The 17,110-nt window shown below is 47.7% G+C and overlaps 1 protein-coding gene across 1 annotated transcript in view; it reads left to right on the top strand.

Annotated features, from left to right (window-relative positions):
- Positions 1–17,110, top strand: part of LOC129846946 (putative uncharacterized protein DDB_G0271982) — a 70,997-nt gene that overhangs the window by 12,165 nt on the left and 41,722 nt on the right. Inside the window, exon 2 of the mRNA XM_055914760.1 lies at positions 3,131–3,231. Within this exon, the coding sequence (XP_055770735.1) occupies positions 3,178–3,231 (54 nt within the window). The 5' untranslated portion in view covers positions 3,131–3,177. The remainder of the gene's footprint in view (positions 1–3,130; positions 3,232–17,110) is intronic.

Raw genomic sequence — 17,110 nt, 5'->3', positions numbered from 1 at the left:
CTTCCTCCCTCTGTCTATATGTTTACCTGTCCTGTCTCCCTCTGTTTCTCTCTTCCTCCCTCTGTCTATATGTTTACCTGTCCTGTCTCCCTCTGTCTATATGTTTACCTGTCCTGTCTCCCTCTGTTTCTCTCTTCCTCCCTCTGTCTATATGTTTACCTGTCCTGTCTCCCTCTGTTTCTCTCTTCCTCCCTCTGTCTATATATTTACCTGTCCTGTCTCCCTCTGTTTCTCTCTTCCTCCCTCTGTCTATATGTTTACATGTCCTGTCTCCCTCTGTTTCTCTCTTCCTCCCTCTGTCTATATGTTTACCTGTCCTGTCTCCCTCTGTTTCTCTCTTCCTCCCTCTGTCTATATGTTTACCTGTCCTGTCTCCCTCTGTTTCTCTCTTCCTCCCTCTGTCTATATGTTTACCTGTCCTGTCTCCCTCTGTTTCTCTCTTCCTCCCTCTGTCTATATGTTTACCTGTCCTGTCTCCCTCTGTCTATATGTTTACCTGTCCTGTCTCCCTCTGTTTCCCTCTTCCTCCCTCTGTCTATATGTTTACCTGTCCTGTCTCCCTCTGTTTCTCTCTTCCTCCCTCTGTCTATATGTTTACCTGTCCTGTCTCCCTCTGTCTATATGTTTACCTGTCCTGTCTCCCTCTGTTTCTCTCTTCCTCCCTCTGTCTATATATTTACCTGTCCTGTCTCCCTCTGTTTCTCTCTTCCTCCCTCTGTCTATATGTTTACCTGTCCTGTCTCCCTCTGTTTCTCTCTTCCTCCCTCTGTCTATATGTTTACCTGTCCTGTCTCCCTCTGTTTCTCTCTTCCTCCCTCTGTCTATATGTTTACCTGTCATGTCCTGTCTCCCTCTGTCTATATGTTTACCTGTCCTGTCTCCCTCTGTTTCTCTCTTCCTCCCTCTGTCTATATGTTTACCTGTCCTGTCTCCCTCTGTTTCTCTCTTCCTCCCTCTGTCTATATGTTGACCTGTCATGTCCTGTCTCCCTCTGTTTCTCTCTTCCTCCCTCTGTCTATATGTTTACCTGTCCTGTCTCCCTCTGTTTCTCTCTTCCTCCCTCTGTCTATATGTTTACCTGTCCTGTCTCCCTCTGTTTCCCTCTTCCTCCCTCTGTCTATATATTTACCTGTCCTGTCTCCCTCTGTTTCTCTCTTCCTCCCTCTGTCTATATGTTTACCTGTCCTGTCTCCCTCTGTTTCTCTCTTCCTCCCTCTGTCTATATGTTTACCTGTCCTGTCTCCCTCTGTTTCTCTCTCTTCCTCCCTCTGTCTATATGTTTACCTGTCCTGTCTCCCTCTGTCTATATGTTTACCTGTCCTGTCTCCCTCTGTTTCTCTCTTCCTCCCTCTGTCTATATGTTTACCTGTCCTGTCTCCCTCTGTTTCTCTCTTCCTCCCTCTGTCTATATGTTTACCTGTCCTGTCTCCCTCTGTCTATATGTTTACCTGTCCTGTCTCCCTCTGTTTCTCTCTTCCTCCCTCTGTCTATATGTTTACCTGTCCTGTCTCCCTCTGTTTCTCTCTTCCTCCCTCTGTCTATATGTTTACCTGTCCTGTCTCCCTCTGTTTCTCTCTTCCTCCCTCTGTCTATATGTTTACCTGTCCTGTCTCCCTCTGTTTCTCTCTTCCTCCCTCTGTCTATATGTTTACCTGTCCTGTCTCCCTCTGTTTCTCTCTTCCTCCCTCTGTCTATATGTTTACCTGTCCTGTCTCCCTCTGTTTCTCTCTTCCTCCCTCTGTCTATATGTTTACCTGTCCTGTCTCCCTCTGTTTCTCTCTTCCTCCCTCTGTCTATATGTTTACCTGTCCTGTCTCCCTCTGTCTATATGTTTACCTGTCCTGTCTCCCTCTGTTTCTCTCTTCCTCCCTCTGTCTATATGTTTACCTGTCCTGTCTCCCTCTGTTTCTCTCTTCCTCCCTCTGTCTATATATTTACCTGTCCTGTCTCCCTCTGTCTATATGTTTACCTGTCCTGTCTCCCTCTGTTTCTCTCTTCCTCCCTCTGTCTATATGTTTACCTGTCCTGTCTCCCTCTGTTTCTCTCTTCCTCCCTCTGTCTATATATTTACCTGTCCTGTCTCCCTCTGTTTCTCTCTTCCTCCCTCTGTCTATATGTTTACATGTCCTGTCTCCCTCTGTTTCTCTCTTCCTCCCTCTGTCTATATATTTACCTGTCCTGTCTCCCTCTGTTTCTCTCTTCCTCCCTCTGTCTATATGTTTACCTGTCCTGTCTCCCTCTGTTTCTCTCTCTTCCTCCCTCTGTCTATATGTTTACCTGTCCTGTCTCCCTCTGTTTCTCTCTTCCTCCCTCTGTCTATATGTTTACCTGTCCTGTCTCCCTCTGTCTATATGTTTACCTGTCCTGTCTCCCTCTGTTTCTCTCTCTTCCTCCCTCTGTCTATATGTTTACCTGTCCTGTCTCCCTCTGTCTATATGTTTACCTGTCCTGTCTCCCTCTGTTTCTCTCTTCCTCCCTCTGTCTATATGTTTACCTGTCCTGTCTCCCTCTGTTTCTCTCTTCCTCCCTCTGTCTATATGTTTACCTGTCCTGTCTCCCTCTGTCTATATGTTTACCTGTCCTGTCTCCCTCTGTTTCTCTCTTCCTCCCTCTGTCTATATGTTTACCTGTCCTGTCTCCCTCTGTTTCTCTCTTCCTCCCTCTGTCTATATGTTTACCTGTCCTGTCTCCCTCTGTTTCTCTCTTCCTCCCTCTGTCTATATGTTTACCTGTCCTGTCTCCCTCTGTTTCTCTCTTCCTCCCTCTGTCTATATGTTTACCTGTCCTGTCTCCCTCTGTTTCTCTCTTCCTCCCTCTGTCTATATATTTACCTGTCCTGTCTCCCTCTGTTTCTCTCTTCCTCCCTCTGTCTATATATTTACCTGTCCTGTCTCCCTCTGTTTCTCTCTTCCTCCCTCTGTCTATATGTTTACCTGTCCTGTCTCCCTCTGTTTCTCTCTTCCTCCCTCTGTCTATATGTTTACCTGTCCTGTCTCCCTCTGTTTCTCTCTTCCTCCCTCTGTCTGTATGTTTACCTGTCCTGTCTCCCTCTGTTTCTCTCTTCCTCCCTCTGTCTATACGTTTACCTGTCATGTCCTGTCTCTTAACCCTCTGTTTCTCTCTTCCACAGACATGCAGAGCTCTGAGCATCTCTAACAGGCAGCACTCTGTGGAACCATGGACTGTTCTGAGTCCCAGTCCCAGTCCCAGGGTGACGGCGAGAAAGCTCTGGTGAGTACACCCCTCCTCTCTTAGGCAGGGAATTGTCACCTCACAACTCGAAGGAGCATCACGTCCCTTTTGTCTGGACTGAGGTCTATTAGCTCTGGGCTTCTTGTCTTGTAAAGCCCAGTTATAAAGCCTTCGTCTTATTCTGCTGCTCATGGTCCTGGATGTCTTCCTCATTGGTGGCTTTGTCTTATGTAATGTCCTTATCAGTGATGATGACAGGGGTGTGTTCAGTTCAGGGCTCTGTGTCTGAATGATGGCCTACGGTGCTCATGTTCCTAGCCTGCTTTGACAGTCCCACACTGAGTCACGGTTTCAGACACTTATGCCGGACATTAAAGGTCACTTAGCCTCTCACTTTCATGCCTCGTGGGAATGCCAACAGCAGAGAGAGAGGAATATGAAGAGGTGAACGAATGATGAAGACGAAAACCTGGAGAAGATCAAACCTGTCTAGTCCTTTCGCATACACACCATGTCCACATACACGCTACACACCATGTCCACATACACACTACACACCATGTCCACACTACACACCATTTCCACATACACACTACACACCATGTCCACACACACACTACACACCATGTCCACACTATACACCATGTCCACATACACACCATGTCCACGTATACACCATGTCCACGTATACACCATGTCCACGTATACACCATGTCCACGTACACACCATGTCCACGTACACACCATGTCCACATACACACTACACACCATGTCTACGTACACACCATGTCCACATACACACTACACACCATGTCCACGTACACACCATGTCCACATACACACTACACACCATGTCCACGTACACACTACACACCATGTCCACGTACACACTACACACCATGTCCACGTACACACTACACACCATGTCCACGTACACACCATGTCCACATAAACACTACACACCATGTCTACGTACACACCATGTCCACATACACACTACACACCATGTCCACGTACACACCATGTCCACATACACACTACACACCATGTCCACGTACATACCATGTCCACATACACACTACACACCATGTCCACGTACACACCATGTCCACATACACACTACACACCATGTCCACATACACACCATGTCCACATACACACATTGTCCACGTACACACTACACACCATGTCCACGTACACACTACACACCATGTCCACGTACACACTACACACCATGTCCACGTACACACTACACACCATGTCCACGTACACACTACACACCATGTCCACGTACACACTACACACCATGTCCACGTACACACTACACACCATGTCCACGTACACACTACACACCATGTCCACGTACACACTACACACCATGTCCACGTACACACTACACACCATGTCCACGTACACACTACACACCATGTCCACGTACACACTACACACCATGTCCACGTACACACCATGTCCACATAAACACTACACACCATGTCCACGTACACACTACACACCATGTCCACGTACACACCATGTCCACATAAACACTACACACCATGTCCACGTACACACTACACACCATGTCCACACTACACACCATGTCCACACTACACACTACACACCATGTCCACATACACACTACACACCATGTCCACGTACACACCATGTCCACATACACACTACACACCATGTCCACGTACACACTACACACCATGTCCACGTACACACCATGTCCACATACACACTACACACCATGTCCACATACACACCATGTCCACGTACACACTACACACCATGTCCACGTACACACTACACACCATGTCCACGTACACACTACACACCATGTCCACGTACACACTACACACCATGTCCACGTACACACTGCACACCATGTCCACGTACACACTACACACCATGTCCACATACACACCATGTCCACATACACACTACACACCATGTCCACATACACACTACACACCATGTCCACGTACACACCATGTCCACGTACACACCATGTCCACGTACACACTACACACCATGTCCACGTACACACTACACACCATGTCCACGTACACACTACACACCATGTCCACATACACACCATGTCCACATACACACTACACACCATGTCCACATACACACTACACACCATGTCCACATACACACTACACACCATGTCCACATACACACTACACACCATGTCCACGTACACACCATGTCCACGTACACACCATGTCCACGTACACACTACACACCATGTCCACGTACACACTACACACCATGTCCACGTACACACTACACACCATGTCCACATACACACTACACACCATGTCCACGTACACACTACACACCATGTCCACGTACACACTACACACCATGTCCACGTACACACTACACACCATGTCCACGTACACACCATGTCCACGTACACACCATGTCCACGTACACACCATGTCCACGTACACACTACACACCATGTCCACGTACACACTACACACCATGTCCACGTACACACCATGTCCGCGTACACACTACACACCATGTCCACGTACACACCATGTCCACGTACACACCATGTCCACGTACACACCATGTCCACATACACACCATGTCCACGTACACACCATGTCCACGTACACACTACACACCATGTCCACGTACACACCATGTCCACGTACACACTACACACCATGTCCACGTACACACCGTGTCCACATACACACTACACACCATGTCCACATACACACTACACACCATGTCCACATACACACTACACACCATGTCCCCCCCTCCTCCTGCTGTGTGTATTGTGTACCTTCACACTCCACAGACACCAACCCCCCCCCCTCCTCCTGCTGTGTGTATTGTGTACCTTCACACTCCACAGACACCAACCCCACCCCACCCCTCCTCCTGCTGTGTGTATTGTGTACCTTCACACTCCACAGACACCAACCCCCCCCCTCCTCCTGCTGTGTGTATTGTGTACCTTCACACTCCACAGACACCAACCCCCCCCCCCCCCTCCTCCTGCTGTGTGTATTGTGTACCTTCACACTCCACAGACACCAACCCCCCCCCCCCCTCCTCCTGCTGTGTGTATTGTGTACCTTCACACTCCACAGACACCAACCCCCCCCCCCCCCCTCCTCCTGCTATGTGTATTGTGTACCTTCACACTCCACAGACACCAACCCCCCCCTCCTCCTGCTGTGTGTATTGTGTACCTTCACACTCCACAGACACCAACCCCCCCCTCCTCCTGCTGTGTGTATTGTGTACCTTCACACTCCACAGACACCCCCCCCCTCCTCCTGCTGTGTGTATTGTGTACCTTCACACTCCACAGACACCACCCCCCCTCCTCCTGCTGTGTGTATTGTGTTCCTTCACTCTCCACAGACACCAACCCCCCTCCTCCTGCTGTGTGTATTGTGTACCTTCACACTCCACAGACACCAACCCCCCCCCCCCCCTCCTCCTGCTGTGTGTATTGTGTACCTTCACACTCCACAGACACCACCCCCCCTCCTCCTGCTGTGTGTATTGTGTACCTTCACTCTCCACAGACACCAACCCACCCCCCCTCCTCCTGCTGTGTGTACTGTGCAGCCTGCTACAATAAGTGAGTCATTATTAGTGGATGTTGTTAATGGTTCTGTTTACATAAAAGGTCATTTTCAACGACAGATCAGTGATCTGAATTCATTAGATTATTGCTGACTGTTTGAAATGCAGTGTATTGACCTTTAATTGTGCAACAAGGCTTATCTAGAGAGAACGTTTAAAATATCGAGATATATATCGGGAATCGCCCATACACTTAAAAATATATATTTGTAATGAATTTTAGGCCTTATCGCTCAGACCTAAGCCTTCTGCTATTGGAGAAGCAGTATCTCAACTTAATCATAATCCTCATTGGCTTTTCTTGCAGCAAGTAACTCCAGATGAGTGCTGTGATGACAGAACAGTCTCTGCTCAGGGGTTTCACACACTGGCATCAGTGGGATTATACAGTAACAGGACAAAGACCCTGTCTGAGCCTCCCGAGTGGCGCAGCGGTCCAAGGCGCTGGAGGCGTCAATACAGATCCGGGTTCCATCCCGGGCTGTGTTGCGACCGGGGGACTCATGAGGCGGCACACAATTGTCCCAGCATCGTCCGGGATAAGTGAGGGTTTGGCCGGCTGGGATGTCCTCGTCCCATCGCGCTCTAGCAACTCCTTGTGGCGGCCGGGCGCCTGCAAGCTGACTTCGGTCGCCAGCTCTCCCCAATCCGTACGGGAGTTGCAGCGATGGGACAAGACTGTAACTACCGAAATTGGGGAGAAAAAGGTGTAAAAAGTACCCCTCCCCTCCAAAAAGACCCTGTCATCGTCCCAAATGACACCCTATTCCCGATGGTGCAGTACTTTAGACCAGAACCCTATGGGCCAAAGTAGTGCACTATATAGGGAATAGGGTGCCATTTGGGGCAGATATCCTTTATATTCCTCTCAGCTAATGAGGGAGCAGGTTAGACTTTAATTGTTGGAATATTTCAGTGTGGGAGTTTCTCTGAATGGTCTCCCGAGACTGCGATGCTGACCAAGTGCGTTCCTACGGTCCACAAATGACGAGCTGCTGTTGTGGCATGACTGCACCAGACTCCCCAGCGGGTTTATTGTGGTTGGTGGTTCTTGCTGTTGTTTACTGAAACATGGGGTGATTAGCAGCAAACACAAAGATCAGGGTAGCTGGGATTGTCTCCAACAACAGACTGTCCCAAATGATCTGCACAGTAAGGAACAGTTTATTGAAGGCTTTCAGTGGTCTGGGCTGGAGTCCAGGTTCTGACAGACCACTTCCAGCATCCTCTATTAGGTTGGTTCTCTTAGTCACTTATACTAGACCTGCCTTTGGAACACACACACACACACACACACACACACACACACACACACACACACACACACACACACACACACACACACACACACACACACACACACACACACACACACACACATACACACACACATACACACATACATACATACATACATACATACATACATACATACATAATGCAGTAAATTGTGCAGGTTGAGTAATAGAGGTCTTCCCGGGATGGTGAACAGAAGAAACAACAACAATAACAATGAAAGGCCTATATTGATGTCTCTTCCCTGGTTGACAACAGGTCTAATTCTACAGTTATATAGGACACAACACAGCCCTAATTGATTGGTTGACAACAGATCTAATTCTACAGTTATATAGGACACAACACAGGCCTAGTTGATTGGTTGACAACGGATCTAATTCTACAGTTATATAGGACACAACACAGGCCTAATTGATTGGTTGACAACAGATCTAATTCTACAGTTATATAGGACACAACACAGCCCTAATTGATTGGTTGACAACAGGTCTAATTCTACAGTTATATAGGACACAACACAGCCCTAATTGATTGGTTGACAACAGATCTAATTCTACAGTTATATAGAACACAACACAGCCCTAATTGATTGGTTGACAACAGATCTAATTCTACAGTTATATAGAACACAACACAGCCCTAATTGATTGGTTGACAACAGATCTAATTCTACAGTTATATAGGACACAACACAGCCCTAATTGATTGAATGTCTCTCAGACTAGGGATGCCTCCCAAATGGTGCCCTGTCCCCTATATAGGGTAGTGCACTAGTTTAGACATGCTCTCTCTGGGCCCAGGTCAAAAGTATGTAGGGAATAAGCCTGGTGTGGGCTGTCTCATGCTCTCCTAAAACATTCTCTGTGAACTACAGTCATTCTCCCAGGCTTAGGCCCTTCTTTAGGAGCTGTATGTCAATGCCCCCCCCCCCCCCCCCCCCATATTAGCAGAACATTGAGTTTCCTGTGCGCTTCGTAGCACTAAGATCATTTAAGTCCATTGTAGGCAATGGATGAAAGACCATCTTAGTGACTCCAAGCTTTGGGTGAACAGTTCAGTAGATACCTGTTCCTACACTGCTGAGAGGTAGTCACTGTTAAGATAACACTGCTGAGAGGTAGTCACTGGTAAGATAACACTGCTGAGAGGTAGTCACTGGTAAGATAACACTGCTGAGAGGTAGTCACTGGTAAGATAACACTGCTGAGAGGTAGTCACTGGTAAGATAACACTGCTGAGAGGTAGTCACTGGTAAGGTGTCACTGCTGAGAGGTAGTCACTGGTAAGGTAACACTGCTGAGAGGTAGTCACTGGTAAGGTGTCACTGGTAAGGTAACACTGCTGAGAGGTAGTCACTGGTAAGGTAACACTGCTGAGAGGTAGTCACTGGTAAGATAACACTGCTGAGAGGTAGTCACTGGTAAGGTAACACTGCTGAGAGGTAGTCACTGGTAAGGTAACACTGCTGAGAGGTAGTCACTGGTAAGGGAAGGTACTCACACCAGGCATCCCACAATAACCACTGGTCTGTTTAAGAAGCTGACAGGTTTAGTTTTGTTCCTGTATTTCACGGGAATTTTCACAAGTTCACTTAACTGAGGTCCTGAGGTTCTGGGCGTGTGCTTGTACGCCTTTGTGTGTCAGTACGAGTGATGTGAGGCCTTCTGGTTTGTTTAGGTCTTAACCCTTTACTGGTCGGACAATAGCGTAAATGCCAGTATCCCGTTTCCATGGACCTAGTGCATCAGACAGTCTGGATGTGTCCCATTTAGGGTGCCATTTGGGACGCAGATTCCCTGTCAGTCCATCAACTGTAATTATGATGAAGTTGGTGCTGTGCTGGTCTGCTCTGCTCGACTAATGGTATCTGGACTCATCTCAGTTGAGCTGGTGGAGTCCTCTAGACTAATGGTATCTGGACTCATCTCAGTTGGGCTGATAGTCCTCTAGACTAATGGTATCTGGACTCATCTCAGTTGGGCTGGTGGAGTCCTCTAGACTAATAGTATCTGGACTCATCTCAGTTGAGCTGGTGGAGTCCTCTAGACTAATGGTATCTGGACTCATCTCAGTTGGGCTGGTGGAGTCCTCTAGACTAATAGTATCTGAACTCATCTCAGTTGGGCTGGTGGAGTCCTCTAGACTAATGGAATCTGGACTCATCTCAGTTGGGCTGATAGTCCTCTAGACTAATGGTATCTGGACTCATCTCAGTTGGGCTGGTGGAGTCCTCTAGACTAATGGTATCTGGACTCATCTCAGTTGGGCTGATAGTCCTCTAGACTAATGGAATCTGGACTCATCTCAGTTGGGCTGATAGTCCTCTAGACTAATAGTATCTGGACTCATCTCAGTTGGGCTGATAGTCCTCTAGACTAATGGAATCTGGACTCATCTCAGTTGGGCTGGTGGAGTCCTCTAGACTAATGGTATCTGGACTCATCTCAGTTGGGCTGATAGTCCTCTAGACTAATGGAATCTGGACTCATCTCAGTTGGGCTGGTGGAGTCCTCTAGACTAATAGTATCTGGACTCATCTCAGTTGGGCTGGTGGAGTCCTCTAGACTAATGGTATCTGGACTCATCTCAGTTGGGCTGGTGGAGTCCTCTAGACTAATGGTATCTGGACTCATCTCAGTTGGGCTGATAGTCCTCTAGACTAATGGTATCTGGACTCATCTCAGTTGGGCTGGTGGAGTCCTCTAGACTAATGGTATCTGGACTCATCTCAGTTGGGCTGATAGTCCTCTAGACTAATGGAATCTGGACTCATCTCAGTTGGGCTGGTGGAGTCCTCTAGACTAATAGTATCTGGACTTATCTCAGTTGGGCTGGTGGAGTCCTCTAGACTAATGGAATCTGGACTCATCTCAGTTGGGCTGGTGGAGTCCTCTAGACTAATGGTATCTGGACTCATCTCAGTTGGGCTGATAGTCCTCTAGACTAATAGTATCTGGACTCATCTCAGTTGGGCTGATAGTCCTCTAGACTAATGGTATCTGGACTCATGTCAGTTGGGCTGATAGTCCTCTAGACTAATGGTATCTGGACTCATCTCAGTTGGGCTGGTGGAGTCCTCTAGACTAATGGAATCTGGACTCATCTCAGTTGGGCTGGTGGAGTCCTCTGGACTAATGGAATCTGGACTCATCTCAGTTGGCCTGATAGTCCTCTAGACTAATAGTATCTGGACTCATCTCAGTTGGGCTGGTGGAGTCCTCTAGACTAATGGTATCTGGACTCATCTCAGTTGGGCTGGTGGAGTCCTCTAGACTAATAGTATCTGGACTCATCTCAGTTGGGCTGGTGGAGTCCTCTAGACTAATAGAATCTGGACTCATCTCAGTTGGGCTGATAGTCCTCTAGACTAATGGTATCTGGACTCATCTCAGTTGGGCTGGTGGAGTCCTCTAGACTAATGGTATCTGGACTCATCTCAGTTGGGCTGATAGTCCTCTAGACTAATGGAATCTGGACTCATCTCAGTTGGGCTGGTGGAGTCCTCTAGACTAATAGTATCTGGACTTATCTCAGTTGGGCTGGTGGAGTCCTCTAGACTAATGGAATCTGGACTCATCTCAGTTGGGCTGGTGGAGTCCTCTAGACTAATGGAATCTGGACTCATCTCAGTTGGGCTGATAGTCCTCTAGACTAATGGAATCTGGACTCATCTCAGTTGGGCTGGTGGAGTCCTCTAGACTAATAGTATCTGGACTCATCTCAGTTGGGCTGGTGGAGTCCTCTAGACTAATGGTATCTGGACTCATCTCAGTTGGGCTGGTGGAGTCCTCTAGACTAATGGTATCTGGACTCATCTCAGTTGGGCTGATAGTCCTCTAGACTAATGGTATCTGGACTCATCTCAGTTGGGCTGGTGGAGTCCTCTAGACTAATGGTATCTGGACTCATCTCAGTTGGGCTGATAGTCCTCTAGACTAATGGAATCTGGACTCATCTCAGTTGGGCTGGTGGAGTCCTCTAGACTAATAGTATCTGGACTCATCTCAGTTGAGCTGGTGGAGTCCTCTAGACTAATGGAATCTGGACTCATCTCAGTTGGGCTGGTGGAGTCCTCTAGACTAATGGTATCTGGACTCATCTCAGTTGGGCTGGTGGAGTCCTCTAGACTAATAGTATCTGGACTCATCTCAGTTGGGCTGATAGTCCTCTAGACTAATGGTATCTGGACTCATGTCAGTTGGGCTGATAGTCCTCTAGACTAATGGTATCTGGACTCATCTCAGTTGGGCTGGTGGAGTCCTCTAGACTAATGGAATCTGGACTCATCTCAGTTGGGCTGGTGGAGTCCTCTGGACTAATGGAATCTGGACTCATCTCAGTTGGCCTGATAGTCCTCTAGACTAATAGTATCTGGACTCATCTCAGTTGGGCTGGTGGAGTCCTCTAGACTAATGGTATCTGGACTCATCTCAGTTGGGCTGGTGGAGTCCTCTAGACTAATAGTATCTGGACTCATCTCAGTTGGGCTGGTGGAGTCCTCTAGACTAATAGAATCTGGACTCATCTCAGTTGGGCTGATAGTCCTCTAGACTAATGGTATCTGGACTCATCTCAGTTGGGCTGGTGGAGTCCTCTAGACTAATGGTATCTGGACTCATCTCAGTTGGGCTGATAGTCCTCTAGACTAATGGAATCTGGACTCATCTCAGTTGGGCTGGTGGAGTCCTCTAGACTAATAGTATCTGGACTTATCTCAGTTGGGCTGGTGGAGTCCTCTAGACTAATGGAATCTGGACTCATCTCAGTTGGGCTGGTGGAGTCCTCTAGACTAATGGAATCTGGACTCATCTCAGTTGGGCTGATAGTCCTCTAGACTAATGGAATCTGGACTCATCTCAGTTGGGCTGGTGGAGTCCTCTAGACTAATAGTATCTGGACTCATCTCAGTTGGGCTGGTGGAGTCCTCTAGACTAATGGTATCTGGACTCATCTCAGTTGGGCTGGTGGAGTCCTCTAGACTAATGGTATCTGGACTCATCTCAGTTGGGCTGATAGTCCTCTAGACTAATGGTATCTGGACTCATCTCAGTTGGGCTGGTGGAGTCCTCTAGACTAATGGTATCTGGACTCATCTCAGTTGGGCTGGTGGAGTCCTCTAGACTAATGGAATCTGGACTCATCTCAGTTGGGCTGGTGGAGTCCTCTAGACTAATAGTATCTGGACTTATCTCAGTTGGGCTGGTGGAGTCCTCTAGACTAATGGAATCTGGACTCATCTCAGTTGGGCTGGTGGAGTCCTCTAGACTAATGGTATCTGGACTCATCTCAGTTGGGCTGATAGTCCTCTAGACTAATAGTATCTGGACTCATCTCAGTTGGGCTGATAGTCCTCTAGACTAATGGTATCTGGACTCATGTCAGTTGGGCTGATAGTCCTCTAGACTAATGGTATCTGGACTCATCTCAGTTGGGCTGGTGGAGTCCTCTAGACTAATGGAATCTGGACTCATCTCAGTTGGGCTGGTGGAGTCCTCTGGACTAATGGAATCTGGACTCATCTCAGTTGGCCTGATAGTCCTCTAGACTAATAGTATCTGGACTCATCTCAGTTGGGCTGGTGGAGTCCTCTAGACTAATGGTATCTGGACTCATCTCAGTTGGGCTGGTGGAGTCCTCTAGACTAATAGTATCTGGACTCATCTCAGTTGGGCTGGTGGAGTCCTCTAGACTAATAGAATCTGGACTCATCTCAGTTGGGCTGATAGTCCTCTAGACTAATGGAATCTGGACTCATCTCAGTTGGGCTGGTGGAGTCCTCTAGACTAATGGAATCTGGACTTATCTCAGTTGGGCTGGTGGAGTCCTCTAGACTAATGGAATCTGGACTCATCTCAGTTGGGCTGGTGGAGTCCTCTAGACTAATGGAATCTGGACTCATCTCAGTTGGGCTGATAGTCCTCTAGACTAATGGTATCTGGACTCATCTCAGTTGGGCTGGTGGAGTCCTCTAGACTAATGGTATCTGGACTCATCTCAGTTGGGCTGATAGTCCTCTAGACTAATGGAATCTGGACTCATCTCAGTTGGGCTGGTGGAGTCCTCTAGACTAATAGTATCTGGACTCATCTCAGTTGAGCTGGTGGAGTCCTCTAGACTAATGGAATCTGGACTCATCTCAGTTGGGCTGGTGGAGTCCTCTAGACTAATGGTATCTGGACTCATCTCAGTTGGGCTGGTGGAGTCCTCTAGACTAATAGTATCTGGACTCATCTCAGTTGGGCTGATAGTCCTCTAGACTAATGGTATCTGGACTCATGTCAGTTGGGCTGATAGTCCTCTAGACTAATGGTATCTGGACTCATCTCAGTTGGGCTGGTGGAGTCCTCTAGACTAATGGAATCTGGACTCATCTCAGTTGGGCTGGTGGAGTCCTCTGGACTAATGGAATCTGGACTCATCTCAGTTGGCCTGATAGTCCTCTAGACTAATAGTATCTGGACTCATCTCAGTTGGGCTGGTGGAGTCCTCTAGACTAATGGTATCTGGACTCATCTCAGTTGGGCTGGTGGAGTCCTCTAGACTAATAGTATCTGGACTCATCTCAGTTGGGCTGGTGGAGTCCTCTAGACTAATAGAATCTGGACTCATCTCAGTTGGGCTGATAGTCCTCTAGACTAATGGTATCTGGACTCATCTCAGTTGGGCTGGTGGAGTCCTCTAGACTAATGGTATCTGGACTCATCTCAGTTGGGCTGATAGTCCTCTAGACTAATGGAATCTGGACTCATCTCAGTTGGGCTGGTGGAGTCCTCTAGACTAATAGTATCTGGACTTATCTCAGTTGGGCTGGTGGAGTCCTCTAGACTAATGGAATCTGGACTCATCTCAGTTGGGCTGGTGGAGTCCTCTAGACTAATGGAATCTGGACTCATCTCAGTTGGGCTGATAGTCCTCTAGACTAATGGAATCTGGACTCATCTCAGTTGGGCTGGTGGAGTCCTCTAGACTAATAGTATCTGGACTCATCTCAGTTGGGCTGGTGGAGTCCTCTAGACTAATGGTATCTGGACTCATCTCAGTTGGGCTGGTGGAGTCCTCTAGACTAATGGTATCTGGACTCATCTCAGTTGGGCTGATAGTCCTCTAGACTAATGGTATCTGGACTCATCTCAGTTGGGCTGGTGGAGTCCTCTAGACTAATGGTATCTGGACTCATCTCAGTTGGGCTGATAGTCCTCTAGACTAATGGAATCTGGACTCATCTCAGTTGGGCTGGTGGAGTCCTCTAGACTAATAGTATCTGGACTTATCTCAGTTGGGCTGGTGGAGTCCTCTAGACTAATGGAATCTGGACTCATCTCAGTTGGGCTGGTGGAGTCCTCTAGACTAATGGTATCTGGACTCATCTCAGTTGGGCTGATAGTCCTCTAGACTAATAGTATCTGGACTCATCTCAGTTGGGCTGATAGTCCTCTAGACTAATGGTATCTGGACTCATGTCAGTTGGGCTGATAGTCCTCTAGACTAATGGTATCTGGACTCATCTCAGTTGGGCTGGTGGAGTCCTCTAGACTAATGGAATCTGGACTCATCTCAGTTGGGCTGGTGGAGTCCTCTGGACTAATGGAATCTGGACTCATCTCAGTTGGCCTGATAGTCCTCTAGACTAATAGTATCTGGACTCATCTCAGTTGGGCTGGTGGAGTCCTCTAGACTAATGGTATCTGGACTCATCTCAGTTGGGCTGGTGGAGTCCTCTAGACTAATAGTATCTGGACTCATCTCAGTTGGGCTGGTGGAGTCCTCTAGACTAATAGAATCTGGACTCATCTCAGTTGGGCTGATAGTCCTCTAGACTAATGGTATCTGGACTCATCTCAGTTGGGCTGGTGGAGTCCTCTAGACTAATGGTATCTGGACTCATCTCAGTTGGGCTGATAGTCCTCTAGACTAATGGAATCTGGACTCATCTCAGTTGGGCTGGTGGAGTCCTCTAGACTAATAGTATCTGGACTTATCTCAGTTGGGCTGGTGGAGTCCTCTAGACTAATGGAATCTGGACTCATCTCAGTTGGGCTGGTGGAGTCCTCTAGACTAATGGAATCTGGACTCATCTCAGTTGGGCTGATAGTCCTCTAGACTAATGGAATCTGGACTCATCTCAGTTGGGCTGGTGGAGTCCTCTAGACTAATAGTATCTGGACTCATCTCAGTTGGGCTGGTGGAGTCCTCTAGACTAATGGTATCTGGACTCATCTCAGTTGGGCTGGTGGAGTCCTCTAGACTAATGGTATCTGGACTCATCTCAGTTGGGCTGATAGTCCTCTAGACTAATGGTATCTGGACTCATCTCAGTTGGGCTGGTGGAGTCCTCTAGACTAATGGTATCTGGACTCATCTCAGTTGGGCTGATAGTCCTCTAGACTAATGGAATCTGGACTCATCTCAGTTGGGCAGGTGGAGTCCTCTAGACTAATAGTATCTGGACTTATCTCAGTTGGGCTGGTGGAGTCCTCTAGACTAATGGAATCTGGACTCATCTCAGTTGGGCTGGTGGAGTCCTCTAGACTAATGGAATCTGGACTCATCTCAGTTGGGCTGGTGGAGTCCTCTAGACTAATGGAATCTGGACTCATCTCAGTTGGGCTGGTGGAGTCCTCTAGACTAATGGAATCTGGACTCATCTCAGTTGGGCTGATAGTCCTCTAGACTAATGGTATCTGGACTCATCTCAGTTGGGCTGATAGTCCTCTAGACTAATGGTATCTGGACTCATCTCAGTTGGGCTGATAGTCCTCTAGACCAGGGGTGTCAAAGTCAAATGGACGGAGGGCCAAATAAAAAATTTAGCTACAAGCCGAGGGCCGGACTCTTCGAATGTTCATTGAAAAAATTTTAAATGACGCATATAGTCTAGTGAACCTAATTGAACCTACTGAAAACCTAACAAATATATTCCAATATGATCAGATAAATAAAGCAATATTTTCTTATGGCTCTGTCAGTAATCTTTAATTTTCAACAGACA

Source organism: Salvelinus fontinalis, unplaced genomic scaffold, assembly GCF_029448725.1.
Source record: "Salvelinus fontinalis isolate EN_2023a unplaced genomic scaffold, ASM2944872v1 scaffold_0662, whole genome shotgun sequence".
NCBI classification, from domain to species: domain Eukaryota; kingdom Metazoa; phylum Chordata; class Actinopteri; order Salmoniformes; family Salmonidae; genus Salvelinus; species Salvelinus fontinalis.
Note: the sequence above shows the minus strand (reverse complement) of the source record. Positions and strands in the feature narration are given on the sequence as shown.